Source organism: Henckelia pumila, chromosome 1 (genome assembly GCF_033568475.1).
Source record: "Henckelia pumila isolate YLH828 chromosome 1, ASM3356847v2, whole genome shotgun sequence".
NCBI classification, from domain to species: domain Eukaryota; kingdom Viridiplantae; phylum Streptophyta; class Magnoliopsida; order Lamiales; family Gesneriaceae; genus Henckelia; species Henckelia pumila.
Genome location: NC_133120.1, coordinates 100,464,771 through 100,479,744, shown reverse-complemented (window position 1 = coordinate 100,479,744; position 14,974 = coordinate 100,464,771). Strand labels below are relative to the sequence as shown.

Genomic DNA, 14,974 nt, shown 5'->3' with positions numbered 1-14,974 from the left:
TGAATAAGTGGATAGCACTTTGGTTGTCATAATAGACAATCACCATGTCTTGTCTTATACCAAGCTCACTGATGAATCCATTCAACCATAATGCCTTTTTTATAACTTCTGTGACAGTTATGAACTCTGCCTCAATGGTTGACAATGCCACCACCGATTGAAGGGTTGCTTTCCATGTAATGACAGTTTCATACATAGCGAAGATATATCCAGATAATGACTTGTATCCAAATTTCCTGCAAAATTTGAATCCACATATCCAACTATGGGATTCACTTCTTCTGTTTTGTGTATGAATTTTAGTCCAATATTGTTGACTACCCCCTTCAAATATCTCATCATCCACTTTAATCCTTCCCAGTGATCAAGTCTTGGATTAGTCATGAACCTTGATACCACACTCATGGCATAGACCAAATCAGGCCGGCTGCAGACCATTCCATATGAAACGACCCAAAAACTACTATTGAATTTTTTTAAAAATAATTTACCTTAAAATATTGATGATACATATACGCCCATATATATATGTATTTATACTTAAAATAATTATTCATAAAATATAATACATAATAAATTTAAAATATTTATACTTACAATATTTTTTCATAAAATATAATATAAAATATATTTTTGCATGCAATTAAATTAAATTGTTAAACATAATTAAAATCCATTAATGCTAACTTCGTAACATTTATACGTAAAAATCATAATTCAACATAAAATCCCATGCATACGTCCAAAAGTCTCAAACCATGCAAACCATAATAATAAATAATATTCATGTGCGAAATAAAAATAACTATATATAAAAAATGCCATAAAATCGTTGTATCGTAAGTGTGCGATGGTCACGGGTACACTAGCTGCACTGAATACTCAGACGTCCTCACCGCCAGTACGATTACATCATCAACTATAAAATCATTTTCACCTGCACACCATTTAAATCTAGTGAGCATATTTAATCCAGCAATAACAAATACTAAATAATAAAAATGCACGCAAGCACATATCATATAAAAATAATACTTTATAATATTGTATGCATGCATGATCGTAAAAACTTATGCATAATACTTAGTCGTAATATGATCATAATCATAATGCATATCATAATACATAACATAGCTATGCCATGTCGTAATCATAAAATTATTACTGTGAGTCATATCCATGATGTGTGGACCATAAACATAAACGATTGATCAATCTATAAATCAACGTACATGGTGGCGAGGTTCACCACACGTTCGAAGATTTCCTTCACCTCTTATGCCACTTCACCCAACCTTCGGGATCTATAGGCGCATAAACATAAACATATGGAAAGGCACCAGGCCCAAGTATCCCGACCACAATCCTGTAATTGTCACAATCACTTCAACTTCTCAAAAATATTTTTCTTACATACCCATAATCATATCATAACATGAATGCATGAAACGTGAAATTTAAAAGCCATCTTTTCCATTATCATTAAAAATTTACTCATAAATATATATTTAATTATTTTCCATAAAAATCTTGCTTATATAAAAATAATACACACATATATGTATATATATATATATTAAATATATATTTATGGACATACACTTGTCACGGGCTCAAGAGATTTGACTGCTCATTTACTTAAGCCCGTTAAACTAGACTGTCTCATAAATACTTAATGCGGTCTATTAATACTTAGCTCATCACAACAAAGCCCGATTACTGTCATGGATCAAATTAAACTACTAAGACCCATGAACACCCTGGAGTAGCCCCCTTTGACATCCATGATAAAAAAAAAACATGAGAAAAGTTGAGCATAAAACGTGAAAACCATGCATGAACTCGTGTGTCTTGTTCTAAACCATGTACCATGAAATCATCATACATTTTTATCATAAAAAAATTGTACATATGATTTAAACGGCGAGAAAGAATGGTTAAAAACATGTATTTGCATTTAAAACGCTCGAAAAACGTATATGGTAGCATAGATCGTGACCCGGGACGAACGGAATGTCAAACTCCTTGAATTTTTTTCTTCAAAAATCGTGATAAGGTGTGTGTGATGTGTGGAATCTGTGTTCTTGTTTCTTCTCCAAGTTTTTAGACGTGAAGAACAATAATGAAGAAGATGAGTTTTGATTCTAGTTATTTATTAATTTGATGAAAATTGGACTTTGGATTTAATTAAAATACTAATAAAATTAGTCCATTAAAATCAACTTAAAAGATGTTATTTTAAAAATAAAAGTTGTTAAATTTCGAAATAAAAATATAATGGGTTTTTAAAATACTCAAAAAGCACATAAAATAGCTTAATTAAGGGAAAAACGGGCTTTTAAACTAATATATATATATATAACAAGCCCATAATTTTCTTTAAAATAAGTCCAAAAATAATTATTTAAAACCCCTAAAAATCCTAGACATAAATTTTGGTGAAAAATTTTTACCTCGTTCGTTCACGGTCCCGTCTACGTGATCGTAAATCAATTTTTTCATAAAATCCAACATCCTCAAAATAATCGAGTTAAATATCATAATTAAGTTTAAAACACACAAACATATCATATAACTCACATAAAATATCATTTAAACCCCTTTTATTTATTTGAAAATTAATTACTTCCCTAGTTATGCATGCAGGTTTACGTAAACGAATTTTCGAACATTACACCATACATTAAGCTGCCCACTCTACTTGCACATAGAACACTTTTCATTCTTTTTGTTTCCTCCTCAGTACTAGGTGACTAATCTTTTGAGAATTTTAGATGTTGTCCAAGTGAAGTGGTCACTTCTTTGGCCTTGTTCAGGTTAAATCTCATTTACACTTTCCTCAAGTAATCTTCTTGGCCAAGCTAGCAATAGATTTTTTTTCCTCCTCTTCCTCTTTATTTATATACCCAAAATTTTCTTTGCTTCTCCAAGATCCTCCATCTCCAATTGAGAGTAGTTGTTTCTTGAGAGTTTCGATCTCAGATTTACTGCCACTTGCAATGAGTATGTCATCCACATATATATATTAGGAGATGCACAACAACTTGATCCTCTTTCCTCTTGAAGTATAAAGAGATGTCAAAATTATTTCTGATCAATTCTATACGTGTCATGTAATCATCAAACTTTTTATTCCACTGCCTGGGACTTTGTTTTAAATCATAGAGGGATTTCTTTAACAAGCAAAATTTGTTATCATTTCCCTTACTGATCACGAAAATTGTTTCCTCAAGGTCACCATGCAGGAAGGCTGTTTTAACATCTATCTGATGTAAATCCAGATAAAATTGATTTACCAAGGCAAGGTTCAGTCTTATATAATTATGTTTTACCATAGGTGAGTAGATCTCATTAAATTATATTCCTTCCAGTTGAGAGTAACCGTTTGCAACTAATTTTGCCTTATATTTCACTCATTCTTGCCCTGGATTTGTTTCCTTGAGTTTGTAAATCCATTTACAGTTGAACTTTAGGTCTATCATCCAGTTTCCATGTCTGGTTCTTTATAAGAGAACTCATTTCCTCATCCATGGTTTTATTCCAGTGTTCTTTTTGTTTGCTTAACATGGCACATTTGTAGGAGGTAGGTTCTAACAACTCCACCTGTTCAGCCATTGTTAGAGCATACCATGTTAAATCAGCATATCCATACTTGTTTGGTGGTTTTATTATCTGTCTCTAGCTAGTGAATATGTACTGAGATCTTCTAATGACTCCCTGCTTTGTGCTGAGATTTGTAGGCTATCATCAGGGTTGCTTGTATCTTATTTTTCTTGTGTAAGCTACTTAGTACTATATTACACCTTGACCTGAGATTCTCCACCTTCAGTTACTTCAAGTACTGGATTTCTGGAAAGTTTATGTCTTTCCAGAGGTAGCCCATCTTAGATTCATCAAATATAACATTTCTTGTATTGAAACACTCGGGCTCATTTGGCTCAGATTCTACACCTTGTAACATATAATTCCTTCAAGATATCCTATAAAAATACATTTTATGGCCCGAGCATCTAGTTTATACTGTCTCATATGTGCATATGCAAAACACCCAAAGACTTTTAATCATTTGTAGTCTGATGTTTTTCCACTCCAAACCTCCATGGGAGTCTTGTAGTTTATATATAGAACTTGAAGGATACCTGTTGATTAAACACGGGCTGTGACAAGTACTTCACCCCAAAAGCCTTTCGGCAAACTTGCACTGAGTATTAGACACACTCTCTTGAGATGTATTCATGTGCGTCTTGTGTGTGTATTCCTCCTTGAAGAACTTTTATCAGGTGAATTGAAGAAGAAATCAAGTAGTAGTCGTTGCATCAAGAACCAACTCTCTAAACATTATATTGAATTCTTGACTTGGCCTATCGGATTCTTGACTTAGGCTCAGCCTATGCCCTTCACCCTACTTACTTTCTTGGGGTCCAGATACATTAAGTTCAATCTTCTTAAGAAACACATGGTCTACACATATAATGAAAAATTCATAATATAAACATGATAAATCAATTTATTTGAATAAGATAATGATGCATAACACGATTTAATTTTGAGTTGTGTCGATGTTGGCAAATGTAATGCCCGTCTACCAACATCAACGGTGGCGGCTGATCACTTGCAGATCAAAATAACTGTTAGATTGTATTTTGGATGGGCACCCGAAGCAAATTAAATTAAATTAAATTGAAGAAAAAAATATAAAAAGCATGAAACACGTGGATGAATATCGATGGTTGATTACTGACAAGAGGGTGGAAACAATTTACCCATCCTTTTTTTTTGTTGGGAGTGGCAAAGGGGGTTACGGCTGTTAAAATCAACTGTTTCCATCACTTCAATAAATATTCACATTTCTCTTCCCTCTTCCACGTTTAGCTTTTGCTCTACCGACGCCCTATACCCCTACCCCTCCATTCAATTATTGCCCATAAATCCGCCGCCTGCTCCAGTATACTCTACTGTTGGGTGCTTTGTGTCGGTGGTGGTTGCGTTCGTCAACATCGCCGCCGGTAACGATGTCTTCTGGCAGGTACATGGCGTACTCGCCGTCTCCCTCCGCGCCTCACTCTCCGCACATCTCCGCGGCGGCAGGGATTCGCTCCGCTTCTGCTTTGGTGGAGCAGGAAAAGTAAATATATATTTTTTGGTTTCTTGCTGTGTTTTTGCTGTTATCGGTTGGTTTGTGTTGAATTCTACACTAGATCTTTCCGAAATATGGACTCGATTTGTGTACGGTGTTTATGCGATTGAACCCGTGAATGTTACTTGATGTCAGCTCTGGACGGATCTTCATTTCTTGACTGTTTTTGTATTTAAGTAGAATCATGTTTGATATCCTGTGAGTATTTGTTTGATTCTTTGACGATCATCTTCCTTGTGTGGTTTAGATTTAACTTTTAGATCAGGCAGGAATAGGACTCTATATTTAATCCTTTTCCAGTGAATCATTTTCGTGGTCATTCGAATAAAGATCGACGCATTTAGCCGTGCATTATTCACCGCATGCCGATCTAGATTTCTATATCTCCACTCTTTGACGAATAGGAAACTGGAAGAAAGAAAAAAGTAGTAGCCACGCCAATAAGAGTTGTCTTTTTGGTCAAAGGGACAGGTTACTTGTTGATCCATTGTCTTTTTACCTCATGCTAGGAAAGGGGACCATAAAAACCTTTCTCCAGTCTCCCTGGATGGTCCAAAAAACGAATCCACTTAGAACAAGAATCCACAACATCTGCAGTGTTTACTTTCTGCAAATAATAGTAACTTTTTGCGAAGACCTCTTGGGCTGGTCCAGGAGCAAGAATGTCTATTTACTCAGACAAGTAATTCGACCAGGATTCTTCTTCTCCTTTGGTGTTTTTTAATCCTTGAGTGGGAATAAGATCACTGTATTTTCATCAAAGCAGATCGTGGTGATTTAATCATTTGTTATGGGTGACTCCTTCCGTTCTATATTACATAGCTATTGATAATGCTGATACCTAATGCTTTCCGATTTGTCAGGTATTTATCCGAGTTGTTTGCAGAAAAGAATAAAATCAATCCATTTATGGCTGTGCTACCAAATAGCTACCGGTTACTGAACCAAGGTGAGATATATAGTTTTTACCTGTATCTTTTCTTTAAAAAATAATATATAGACGTCCTTCGTTTTCCTTTCCTGTGTGGTGGCAAAAAAGTGATAGAAATACAATCTCATTGCCACCTTAGAGATGTGTATATGATTTGAGTATGTTTTCTCCTTCTGGCCAATGCTTGATTACACAAAATCTCATCGGAGGAACAGTTATAAGTACGAAACTAGCTTTTGAAAAAAAGAAAAAGAAAAAAATAATCTCTTGAAGGAAGGGTGTTGGGGATTGTAATTATCACCCTGAGTCTAACTCCAGTGATGAGAATTGAGAATCATGCATGATAATTCCTTTTTTTCATCATTTTAAATTTAAGTTATATCATACAAAATACGTTCACGCTTATTTCAAAGAAGAGCTTATAAAATAGAGATTTTTACCTTCTGTTATTAGGCTTCATGCAGAAGTAACTACTTCTGGTAATAAACAACACGACTTAATAAGCTCCTCACGGGTTTGTTTTACTAGATAAGATTAGGGAGCACGTTGTGAAATGTCAATGATAACAAGAAAATAGTTTATCTTTTGGGTCAATATGCACTTAATGCAACATTTACCAGCATGGAGGTAAAAGATAATTAAATTTCATCTCAGGTACCCAGGAAAGATTGTGACCATCAGTTTCGTACTTTGTACATAGCAATTGGAGATATTTGAATCACTGTGTTACTAGACATTTCATTTGACCAATGTCTCCTAATTTCCCTTTCTGAAAATCAAATTAAAATACCAGGAGATTGAGAAGTAACTTTTCTCACCTGAGCTTGAGTATAATCTATATCCTCAATGAGTTCCTCCGTGATGATATTGCTGGTGAATTTGAACCTCGGACTTAGTCAGAGGCCATTGCATGCATAGTGGATGGTGTTGTGATCTAGTTGTCCATTTGAAAGACACTTTTATATGGGAAATAAATTGCAATCTCAAGTTATTGGGAAGGTAGAAGAACAAGATGACAGCAAGCCCCAAATGGCTTGCATGAAATGGTAGAGAAGAGAAGGATGCATTAGCAACAAAATGATTGAATGGCAGTGTGGAAAAATTTAGACTCAATTTACGATTGAAATGGTTTTATGATTGTATGATGTGGTGTGCAGTTGAACCTTATGCTTGGTGACATGTCCATATTGGCCTCGTGTTATATCACAACTCACAACCTGTTGAACTTTATTTTGTAAATCTGTCCATTGGATTTCACACGCCATCCCACTAATCAAGACATCATCAGGATAAATTATTTAGTAAAAACTGGCCTTGATATAACTTTATTGAATTTTCAAAATATAAGTTACCATTTTTTGACGTCATTGATAGTGTGGTTAGAGAATGCAATATATATCGGATTTATTTAACTAAATAACCTCCGTTTGATCATGATTTGGAAATATAGCCTTCTCAATTTTTCCCTTTGTTTTGTTTTTGCATTTCCTTTGTATTTGAAAGTCATTTTGCTAATATTTTTTTAAGGAAAGTCATAAATCCAAAAATTTGGTTGACCAAGGTCATTTTTCAAACTGTCTCTGCAATATCTAGGTGAATATGGTTCATTTCAAAAATAGAACTGCTTCCTAAATATCGGGCTTTTAGGTTCAACCTTTATTTGCCCATCCCACTTGCCCTAAATTATGTGCATGAATGCGGTATCACATAATTCACGGAGCTACAATTGCTGATTGTGTGATTTTATCGAATTATTTGTCAGCTTAGGTTTGTCAATTCTCCATGTGTAAGTACCTGTTATTCCGTAAGAGTGCTTTTGGATGTGATTTTTTTTTGGTGGGATATGTTTTGGTGCCTTGTCGTTGATTAGCTGGAGTTGTATATTTTCTTTTTTCGTTTTAATGTTTATTCCGTCGAAAATAGCGTACTGAAATATCCTTGAAATGTAGAACCTCTTGTCTCGAAGATTGTATCTTCTAAAAGTTCTTTCTTGGATTCAGCTTTAGGGCGCATGAACAAAAAACTTGAACAACCAAAAACGGTATACTTGTGTGTAAGACTCTGTGTTAATGTTCTGAACAGTAAGATCATAAGCCTAGGCTTGCTTTGTATGTGTAAAGTAGTGCACAAACCTATTTACGGTGAAGATTTCGTTCTTGGTTGCTGAAATTAAATCTAGGTTGAGAATATATGAAGTGAGCCTTCCATCTATTTCTCTTATTTTTCCATTGCATGTAAATGTGTCTCGGTGGCCTCCTTGGCTCTCGAGGCGCCTCTTTGATATTTCACATTATAGAGTTATTAACTATTCATTTCAATTTTTAACAAGATTTCTGAAAGCCCCGGTGTAAAACTGTGTCATTTATCGATTTTATTCTCCTTGGTCTATCTATTTCCATGTCTGGACTACTGATGTCTAATGTCTATGATTTGGTTACTGCAGCTTTTAACTTCAGTAGATCTCCTTATCTTTACTGTGGGGAATATTGATTTTAAGTTTAACTAACCTGTTAACAGAGGTGTTGTCTGTCCATATTGTGGTCAGTGCTCACTAATTTCTTAACTAATGCTAACTGGTACATCTTGTTCTTGGAAATTGACCTTTTTGAAGCAGAAATATTGCGTGTATCTGCACTGTTGGGGAATGCATCAGTTTTAGAACAAAGTGGGATTGAACATGCAAGCCCCCTGGCTTCAGGAGGAATATATTCAAATGGAGGAGCTAATGTGAACATATGGGCATCACCATTTCAATCAGAAGTACGGATACTAACCGTTAACATAACCATTTACTTGATCTAATTCTTTGCTTTTATGATAAGTTAACTTTTAACTTTCACTCTGACTTCATTATTTCATCTTGGTGCATATTATAACTTAAAAGTTCTAACTGTCTCGTGAGTCGTGACAGGTAGTTTGAAGCTAAAAATTTCCGGAATGGTGTAGGATTAGCTGAGCAAATTGATTTTGGAATTTCACATTATTAGTTGGAGTCATACTGTTGCAGTAATCTAGCATTGGATATGTGACTTATCTTAATAGCTATGCTAATTTGCTATGGATTGCCTGATAGGGGAGCCACTTTCTCCGTGGTTTAATGTCCATCCTACTTTCTGACTCCCAGAAAGATTTTGGCATGCTTGTTTTTTTTAATAATACAGCATCTTGGTTTCTGACTTCTAACAGATGCCTAACCCTTCCTCCACTGACTTGCTTGTTTGTGGATCCCTTATTTTTGTATAACATGATGCTATTTTAATGTGTAAGTTCATGTAATATCAATTGTCATACTGGGTATGCAATTGTAATTCATTGTTCCAGAATAGTTCTGCTTGGATGTAAGCATGCGTAGGAATGTTCCACCATTTCAGCCTTGGAGTTATATATGATTTTGCTTTTGCAGTTTTGTGTTTGTGTTTTGAAGTTTTGGTTCTTTTGGTTCTTATAATAATATATAATATGGAAACATTACATATTCTAAGCTATGTGGAATAATGTACGCATACAAAGAAAGGGATCATATCTCACCATTTTAATTTGACTTCCTTACAATATTTAGAGCTATGACTTGCAGATGTCGAGTTTGGTGCAGCCTTCTTCTGCACAGAACTGGCTTGGTTCCCAGGGTAGCTCATCCGGTCTTATCGTCAAGCAAACGATACGTGTTGATGTTCCAGTGGATCAATATCCTAATGTACCACTCATTTCTCTTCCTTCAAGTGTTGTTCTTGTATCTCTATTTTTTGGCCTGTTTTGGCACATGATATTGATATGATCTCTTCTGTTGCAGTTCAATTTTGTTGGTCGTCTCCTTGGTCCAAGAGGGAACTCCTTGAAACGAGTCGAAGCAACTACTGATTGTCGCGTTCTGATCAGAGGACGTGGCAGCATAAAGGATCCTGTGAGGGTAATTTTGTTTATGTTTTTTTTACCTGGTGTTTGTGTGTTCGTCCTGTTTTATGGCTTGTTAATTTTTTATAGAACTTCTTCATATATGCTGCCTAACATGAACATCATCTTTCTAAATATCATTACTTAAACCCCTAGAATATTTTTGTTAAATTTAGTCAAATTTTTAGCATTGAGCTATGATTCATGTTAATCCAGCGGATCATCTCAGCTGTATTGTACGTTTGCATCTTTCTCCATGAGTTATTTTGTTTGCAATTAGCTGAAGTAACATATTTCAACTCTCTGATCTGAAGGAAGAGGCAATGAGGGGAAAACCAGGATATGAGCATCTTAACGAACCTCTCCACATACTTGTCGAGGCAGAACTTCCAGTTGAGATAATAGATGCACGTCTGATGCAGGCACGTGAGATACTAGAAGATTTGCTTAAGCCAATGGTAACTTACATCCACTTGCTGAACACCAGATATGCAATTTAATACTTTATCTGCATGTATTTTTCATGCATTCATCATAATTCAATGCAGGACGAATCTCAAGATTTTTATAAGAAGCAGCAGCTACGAGAACTTGCTATGCTCAATGGCACACTTCGTGAGGAAGGCTCTCAGATGTCTGGTTCCGTATCTCCCTTCAACGGCAACCTTGGAATGAAAAGGGCGAAAACTCGGGGGTAACCTTGGTTGAATAAAGTTCATTTCTGCTTTAAAAAAACAGCAGTTCCCATGCCAAAAGTGCACCCGGCTGTTGCCTCTAGCAGCCATGGGAGGCACTGGCACTGTCGAGTGGTCTAACCTCTTTACATCCTATGACGTGAGCTTTCTTATACCTGGGGGTCGATATAAATATCAATTTGTTACTGTTCTAATGGATCTTTAATCGAGGGACTTGAGTATGTATGTTGCTAAGGCAGTTTGATCAGACAGTTCTCTGCCCAGACATTGTCATATTGTTTCATTTATTGTATGCTTGTGGTGAGAGTTTTGAAAATATGGAATTTGTGGGAAGTTGATTGTGCTGTATTTCATAAATGAAGGCCAATATTAGCCATTGCAATACTGACCAGGAGTGGATTGAATCTAGTGGATTAATGTATTATATTATTCTGTTATCTGTATCTTTTTTGTCATGTAATAAATTGCATGTTAGCCATGATTTTAATATTTACTAGTTTATTGCTATGTATTCACCAAGTATAAATTAAGATGCACATGACCCTGTTTGAGTAATGCAATACTCAAGCCGATTCCCTTGTTAATTTAACTATTCAAGATCGGTAGTGAACTGTGTGGAATTTTCTTGGAAAATTCGGACTGACTTGGCCGTCGTTCTAGGTAGTAATTGACTATCTTAAAAATATATATGTTTTTTTTAGCTTTTCCCTCATAAAATTACTCCCAAACATAACCCTTGTTTGGTGAGAAAGAGTAAACATCAAAACTGGTAAAATACCCAAGAGTATAATTCTTGGGTCAGGTTACAAGATATGAAAAGATTAAAACACTATTATAAGACTTGAATAATAAACAAAGAAGCTTCAACAAAACATGATTTGTGTTGGGCTTAACTCCGTCCAAAAGCGGGTTCGAGGAGATGGGATTGCTCAGTTAATATATATCAATCTCAAGAACTTGACCCAGCTAATGTGTGACAACTAATACACCTTTCATGCCCATAAATGAACATTTGAAACGTGAAACTTACAAGACATTAACGAGTGATTCATTAGAGCAATCTAACACACAACGATAAGTCTAAGCTCTGATATCATATTAATGTGCGTGGACTTGTGCCCAACTCCATCGATACCATATTGTAAAGGACTTGACCTAATCCTACCTCAAAAATAGCTCAAGGGAGAGAGGATGGTCTAAGTTTATAAATACAACCCCTAAAGAATTAATCCAGTCGATGTGTATCATTAGCTGGCTTGTGGTTAAAAAAATAAATAATAAAAAACAAAGAAGAAGAAAAGAAAAGAGGTACTGTAATAGAAGTAGAAAACATAAGATAAAGACAAGTGATGTAATCTGACCTAAAATTCATTCTATTTACAGAACTCGTCAGGAGGAAAAGGAAGACAACACAATTATATCCTCAACTTTATACATACATGTTATTGGGAGAGCACAAATAGGTTTGTTCTTCGAAAGAGGCAAAAAGAAAATGTCCAATGCTCAACGGATTTTGGCAGCAGAGATGAGATTTAGTTCAAGAACTTTCTTCATCTTCCTCTCCCTCTCCCTCTTCCTCATCCTCAAAATCTTCGATCCCAACCCAACGAGTAAAAGCAAAAAGAAACTCCTTGAAGTTCACCGTCCCATTTTTATCCCAGTCCATCTCTTCTGCAAAAATGGAAATAATGGCCTTAAGGAATTGACTTTAAGCACGGATAGTTCGTATCAAGATTTTTCAAAGCAGAAGGTTGGATTTTTTACTTTGGAGTTATCATATCATGAAATAAGATATACTTTCAATAACATATGATCGCAAGATCAAGATTGATTAAAGATAAAACAAGAGTACTGACCAAATCTTTTCATGGCTATTCTCCCAGAAGACCGTTCTCCTGAATTAGTTTCATTTATAGCATCTACCATTTCGTTCTTGCTCACACAGCCATCCTTGTTCTTGTCCAGAAACACAAATGCATCCACTATTGTTTCAAAGGTAGCCTCCAGATGAGGTATTCCAATGCATGATTTCTATCAACGTTAAGGAACATAACGGCCAACGTAGGAGAAAAGGCAGATTATTAGTAATGTCAATGGAACGGATCACAACTAGTGAAAAATTCCTCCTATTCATGCAAATACATGCAGAAGAGACACGGTATTATATCAGACCGGAGCATTCAAAAGTACTTCAAAAAGAATGATTGACGAGCTTAGCAAATAGCAAAAGAGTTATATATGCATTTCAAGAAAGACATGATTTCTTGATTGATAGATTAGGAGCATTAGTGGATATGTTGTAACTGCATGGCTGAGTTTCACATAACTTGTAAAATATAGAATCATTTCTGAAGTTAAAGCATAGGTTATCATAAAAGACACACGAGCAACAGATCTCAGATAGATTTAAATCGACAAGATACTTTCGAGACTGTATGCTTTGAGGTTGGATCTTCCTTCAAAAGGTAGACGAGGCACAGAAGAACAATAAATTCATTGAAGTTCATTCCCATATCTTCATTTATGTCACACGCCTCAAACAGATCCCTGGTTTCTTCATCCGTGAAACTAATCTCCATCTTGTTGAGACAGTGCTTCAGTTCTTGTAGATCTATTGCTCCATTTCCATCCTCATCTATCAACAAATCATGCATTTTTCTGATTTTCAGGTTACTTACTTAAATCACTATTCAAATGCTGAAATTTAAAAGATATGATCACTCATATGAAAAGTGAACTTTGGAATTAGATTCAGATATAACAGTGTCCAAAACCCTTGGAACGTTTCAGTCTCACGAAAAGAATATCAGAGATTAAATGTAGCGACTCTTACCAAATTCTTTGAATGTTGCTTTGCATTTTCTTAAGCTTTCGTCGATTTTTGGGAATTTTAAGATAATGGTGTTAAATGATTTTATGGTGCTCCCTCCAACTTCTCTCCTCTTCATGACCTCGATTATTTCAGTCTCGAGCTTTGACACTGGTGCCAAAGCCTTAGGAGACTCTCCCTTAACAACTACACCTCCCATTTTCGGTTGGCAAATAGATCGCGGTATTATGTCGTGCTCCTGAACATATATAAAAATAAAAAGGTGACAAGTGTGTACCACAACTTCGCCACCGCCCACTTTAACTACAAAATCACCCACGTGAGTATAACAAACAAAATTAGATAAAATTAACACAACTGGCTAATACTTTCTACCCTGGCCCAACCTAAATGGTTCAGTCAATCACCCGTTGGGTGCTAGAGTTTGCAAACAGAAACCGCAAATATCGAGTGGAACTTTGGCGCAATTCAAAACATATGATAATTAGTAACATTAATGGCCAAATCCATAGCAAAATCCTATACCACATCAACGAAAAATCCCAAAGATAGTCCTCAATCCACACAGGTCACAGCTATCAAATAAATTTTCCCACAACATCAAGAGAGGATAGTCTCGAGCAAAACTTATAGCTGCAAGTCCACACGCTATCCTCCATCCATTTGAAGCCGATAACATATAATCTTAAATTTAATTTCTAACAGTAACTCACAATCCTTTAAAGGTTAAAAAAAAAAAAAGCATATCCAAACCTTTTTTTATTCGTTAATCCTCACTATTTCACCAATGATCAGGAGACAAATTTATACCACCTTTCATAATCAAAAATCAAGAATCAGAATAATTACTCCGAGATTTCGTAATTCTGGAAAAGTGCAAGAAGAGAGAGAGAGCGAGAGAGAATAACCTTAGATCGCAAGGGTAAATCCAAAGGTTGAATCTTGGTTAACCAAAAGTAAGCAAATCTTATTTCTTTAGAATCGAACGCCAGATCGGAATCTTGGAGACGAAGGGTAATCGATTAATTTTACAATTATTATTATTTTTCTGGGGGTTCCAATTCCATGATCGGAGCTGCACGTGTTACCTTTTTTTTCACGAACTTTGCGTTTGTGCGCCCTATCTTATCAGCGGTCCCGAATGGGGATCCAACGGGCCATGGTTTTTGAGATTTGATATGATTTCATTTCAAATGAGATTATATTAAATCCCAAAAAATGGGCTCTTGGATGCTCATGTGCTAGCATAGACAAAGCCCTTATCCTCGCTCTCCCTCCAATTAATTATTACACAGTTTAATTATGAGTTATTTGCACCAAACACCCATGTGAAATATTGAAAATGCACATTTTTTCCCTGTGAAATTTTGATAGACATCTTTAACCCTAACCTTTTAAAAAATTAGCACACTCGCCCCTTCATATGAGTTATTGTTGCGCACGCGCCCCTCATGCAACTGGGCAAAGATTTTGATATTTTTTTTGCACCA

The 14,974-nt window shown here is 35.5% G+C and overlaps 2 protein-coding genes across 3 annotated transcripts; one reads left to right on the top strand and one right to left on the bottom strand.

Annotated features, from left to right (window-relative positions):
• The first annotated feature begins 4,847 nt into the window (after positions 1 to 4,847).
• LOC140882984 (KH domain-containing protein At5g56140) lies at positions 4,848 to 11,091 on the top strand. The gene is made up of 7 exons (XM_073289264.1): positions 4,848 to 5,125; positions 6,001 to 6,086; positions 8,683 to 8,828; positions 9,643 to 9,762; positions 9,859 to 9,975; positions 10,274 to 10,417; positions 10,508 to 11,091. The coding sequence occupies exons 1-7, from the start codon at positions 5,013 to 5,015 to the stop codon at positions 10,655 to 10,657; spliced, it is 876 nt and encodes a 291-aa protein (XP_073145365.1). The 5' UTR covers positions 4,848 to 5,012; the 3' UTR covers positions 10,658 to 11,091.
• An 856-nt stretch (positions 11,092 to 11,947) lies between these two features.
• On the bottom strand, positions 11,948 to 14,619 carry LOC140886929 (probable calcium-binding protein CML21). Of its 2 annotated transcripts, XM_073293860.1 has the most exons (6): positions 14,393 to 14,619; positions 14,238 to 14,297; positions 13,488 to 13,722; positions 13,078 to 13,289; positions 12,511 to 12,685; positions 11,948 to 12,325 (listed from the first exon to the last, which is right to left on the bottom strand). In XM_073293860.1, exons 3-6 carry the CDS (start codon positions 13,681 to 13,683, stop codon positions 12,192 to 12,194), a joined length of 717 nt encoding a protein of 238 aa, XP_073149961.1. In that variant the 5' UTR covers positions 13,684 to 13,722; positions 14,238 to 14,297; positions 14,393 to 14,619; the 3' UTR covers positions 11,948 to 12,191. The 2 variants fall into 2 exon arrangements, with proteins under 2 accessions (XP_073149961.1, XP_073149970.1); XM_073293869.1 differs by lacking the exon at positions 14,238 to 14,297.
• Between the last annotated feature and the right edge of the window lie 355 nt (positions 14,620 to 14,974).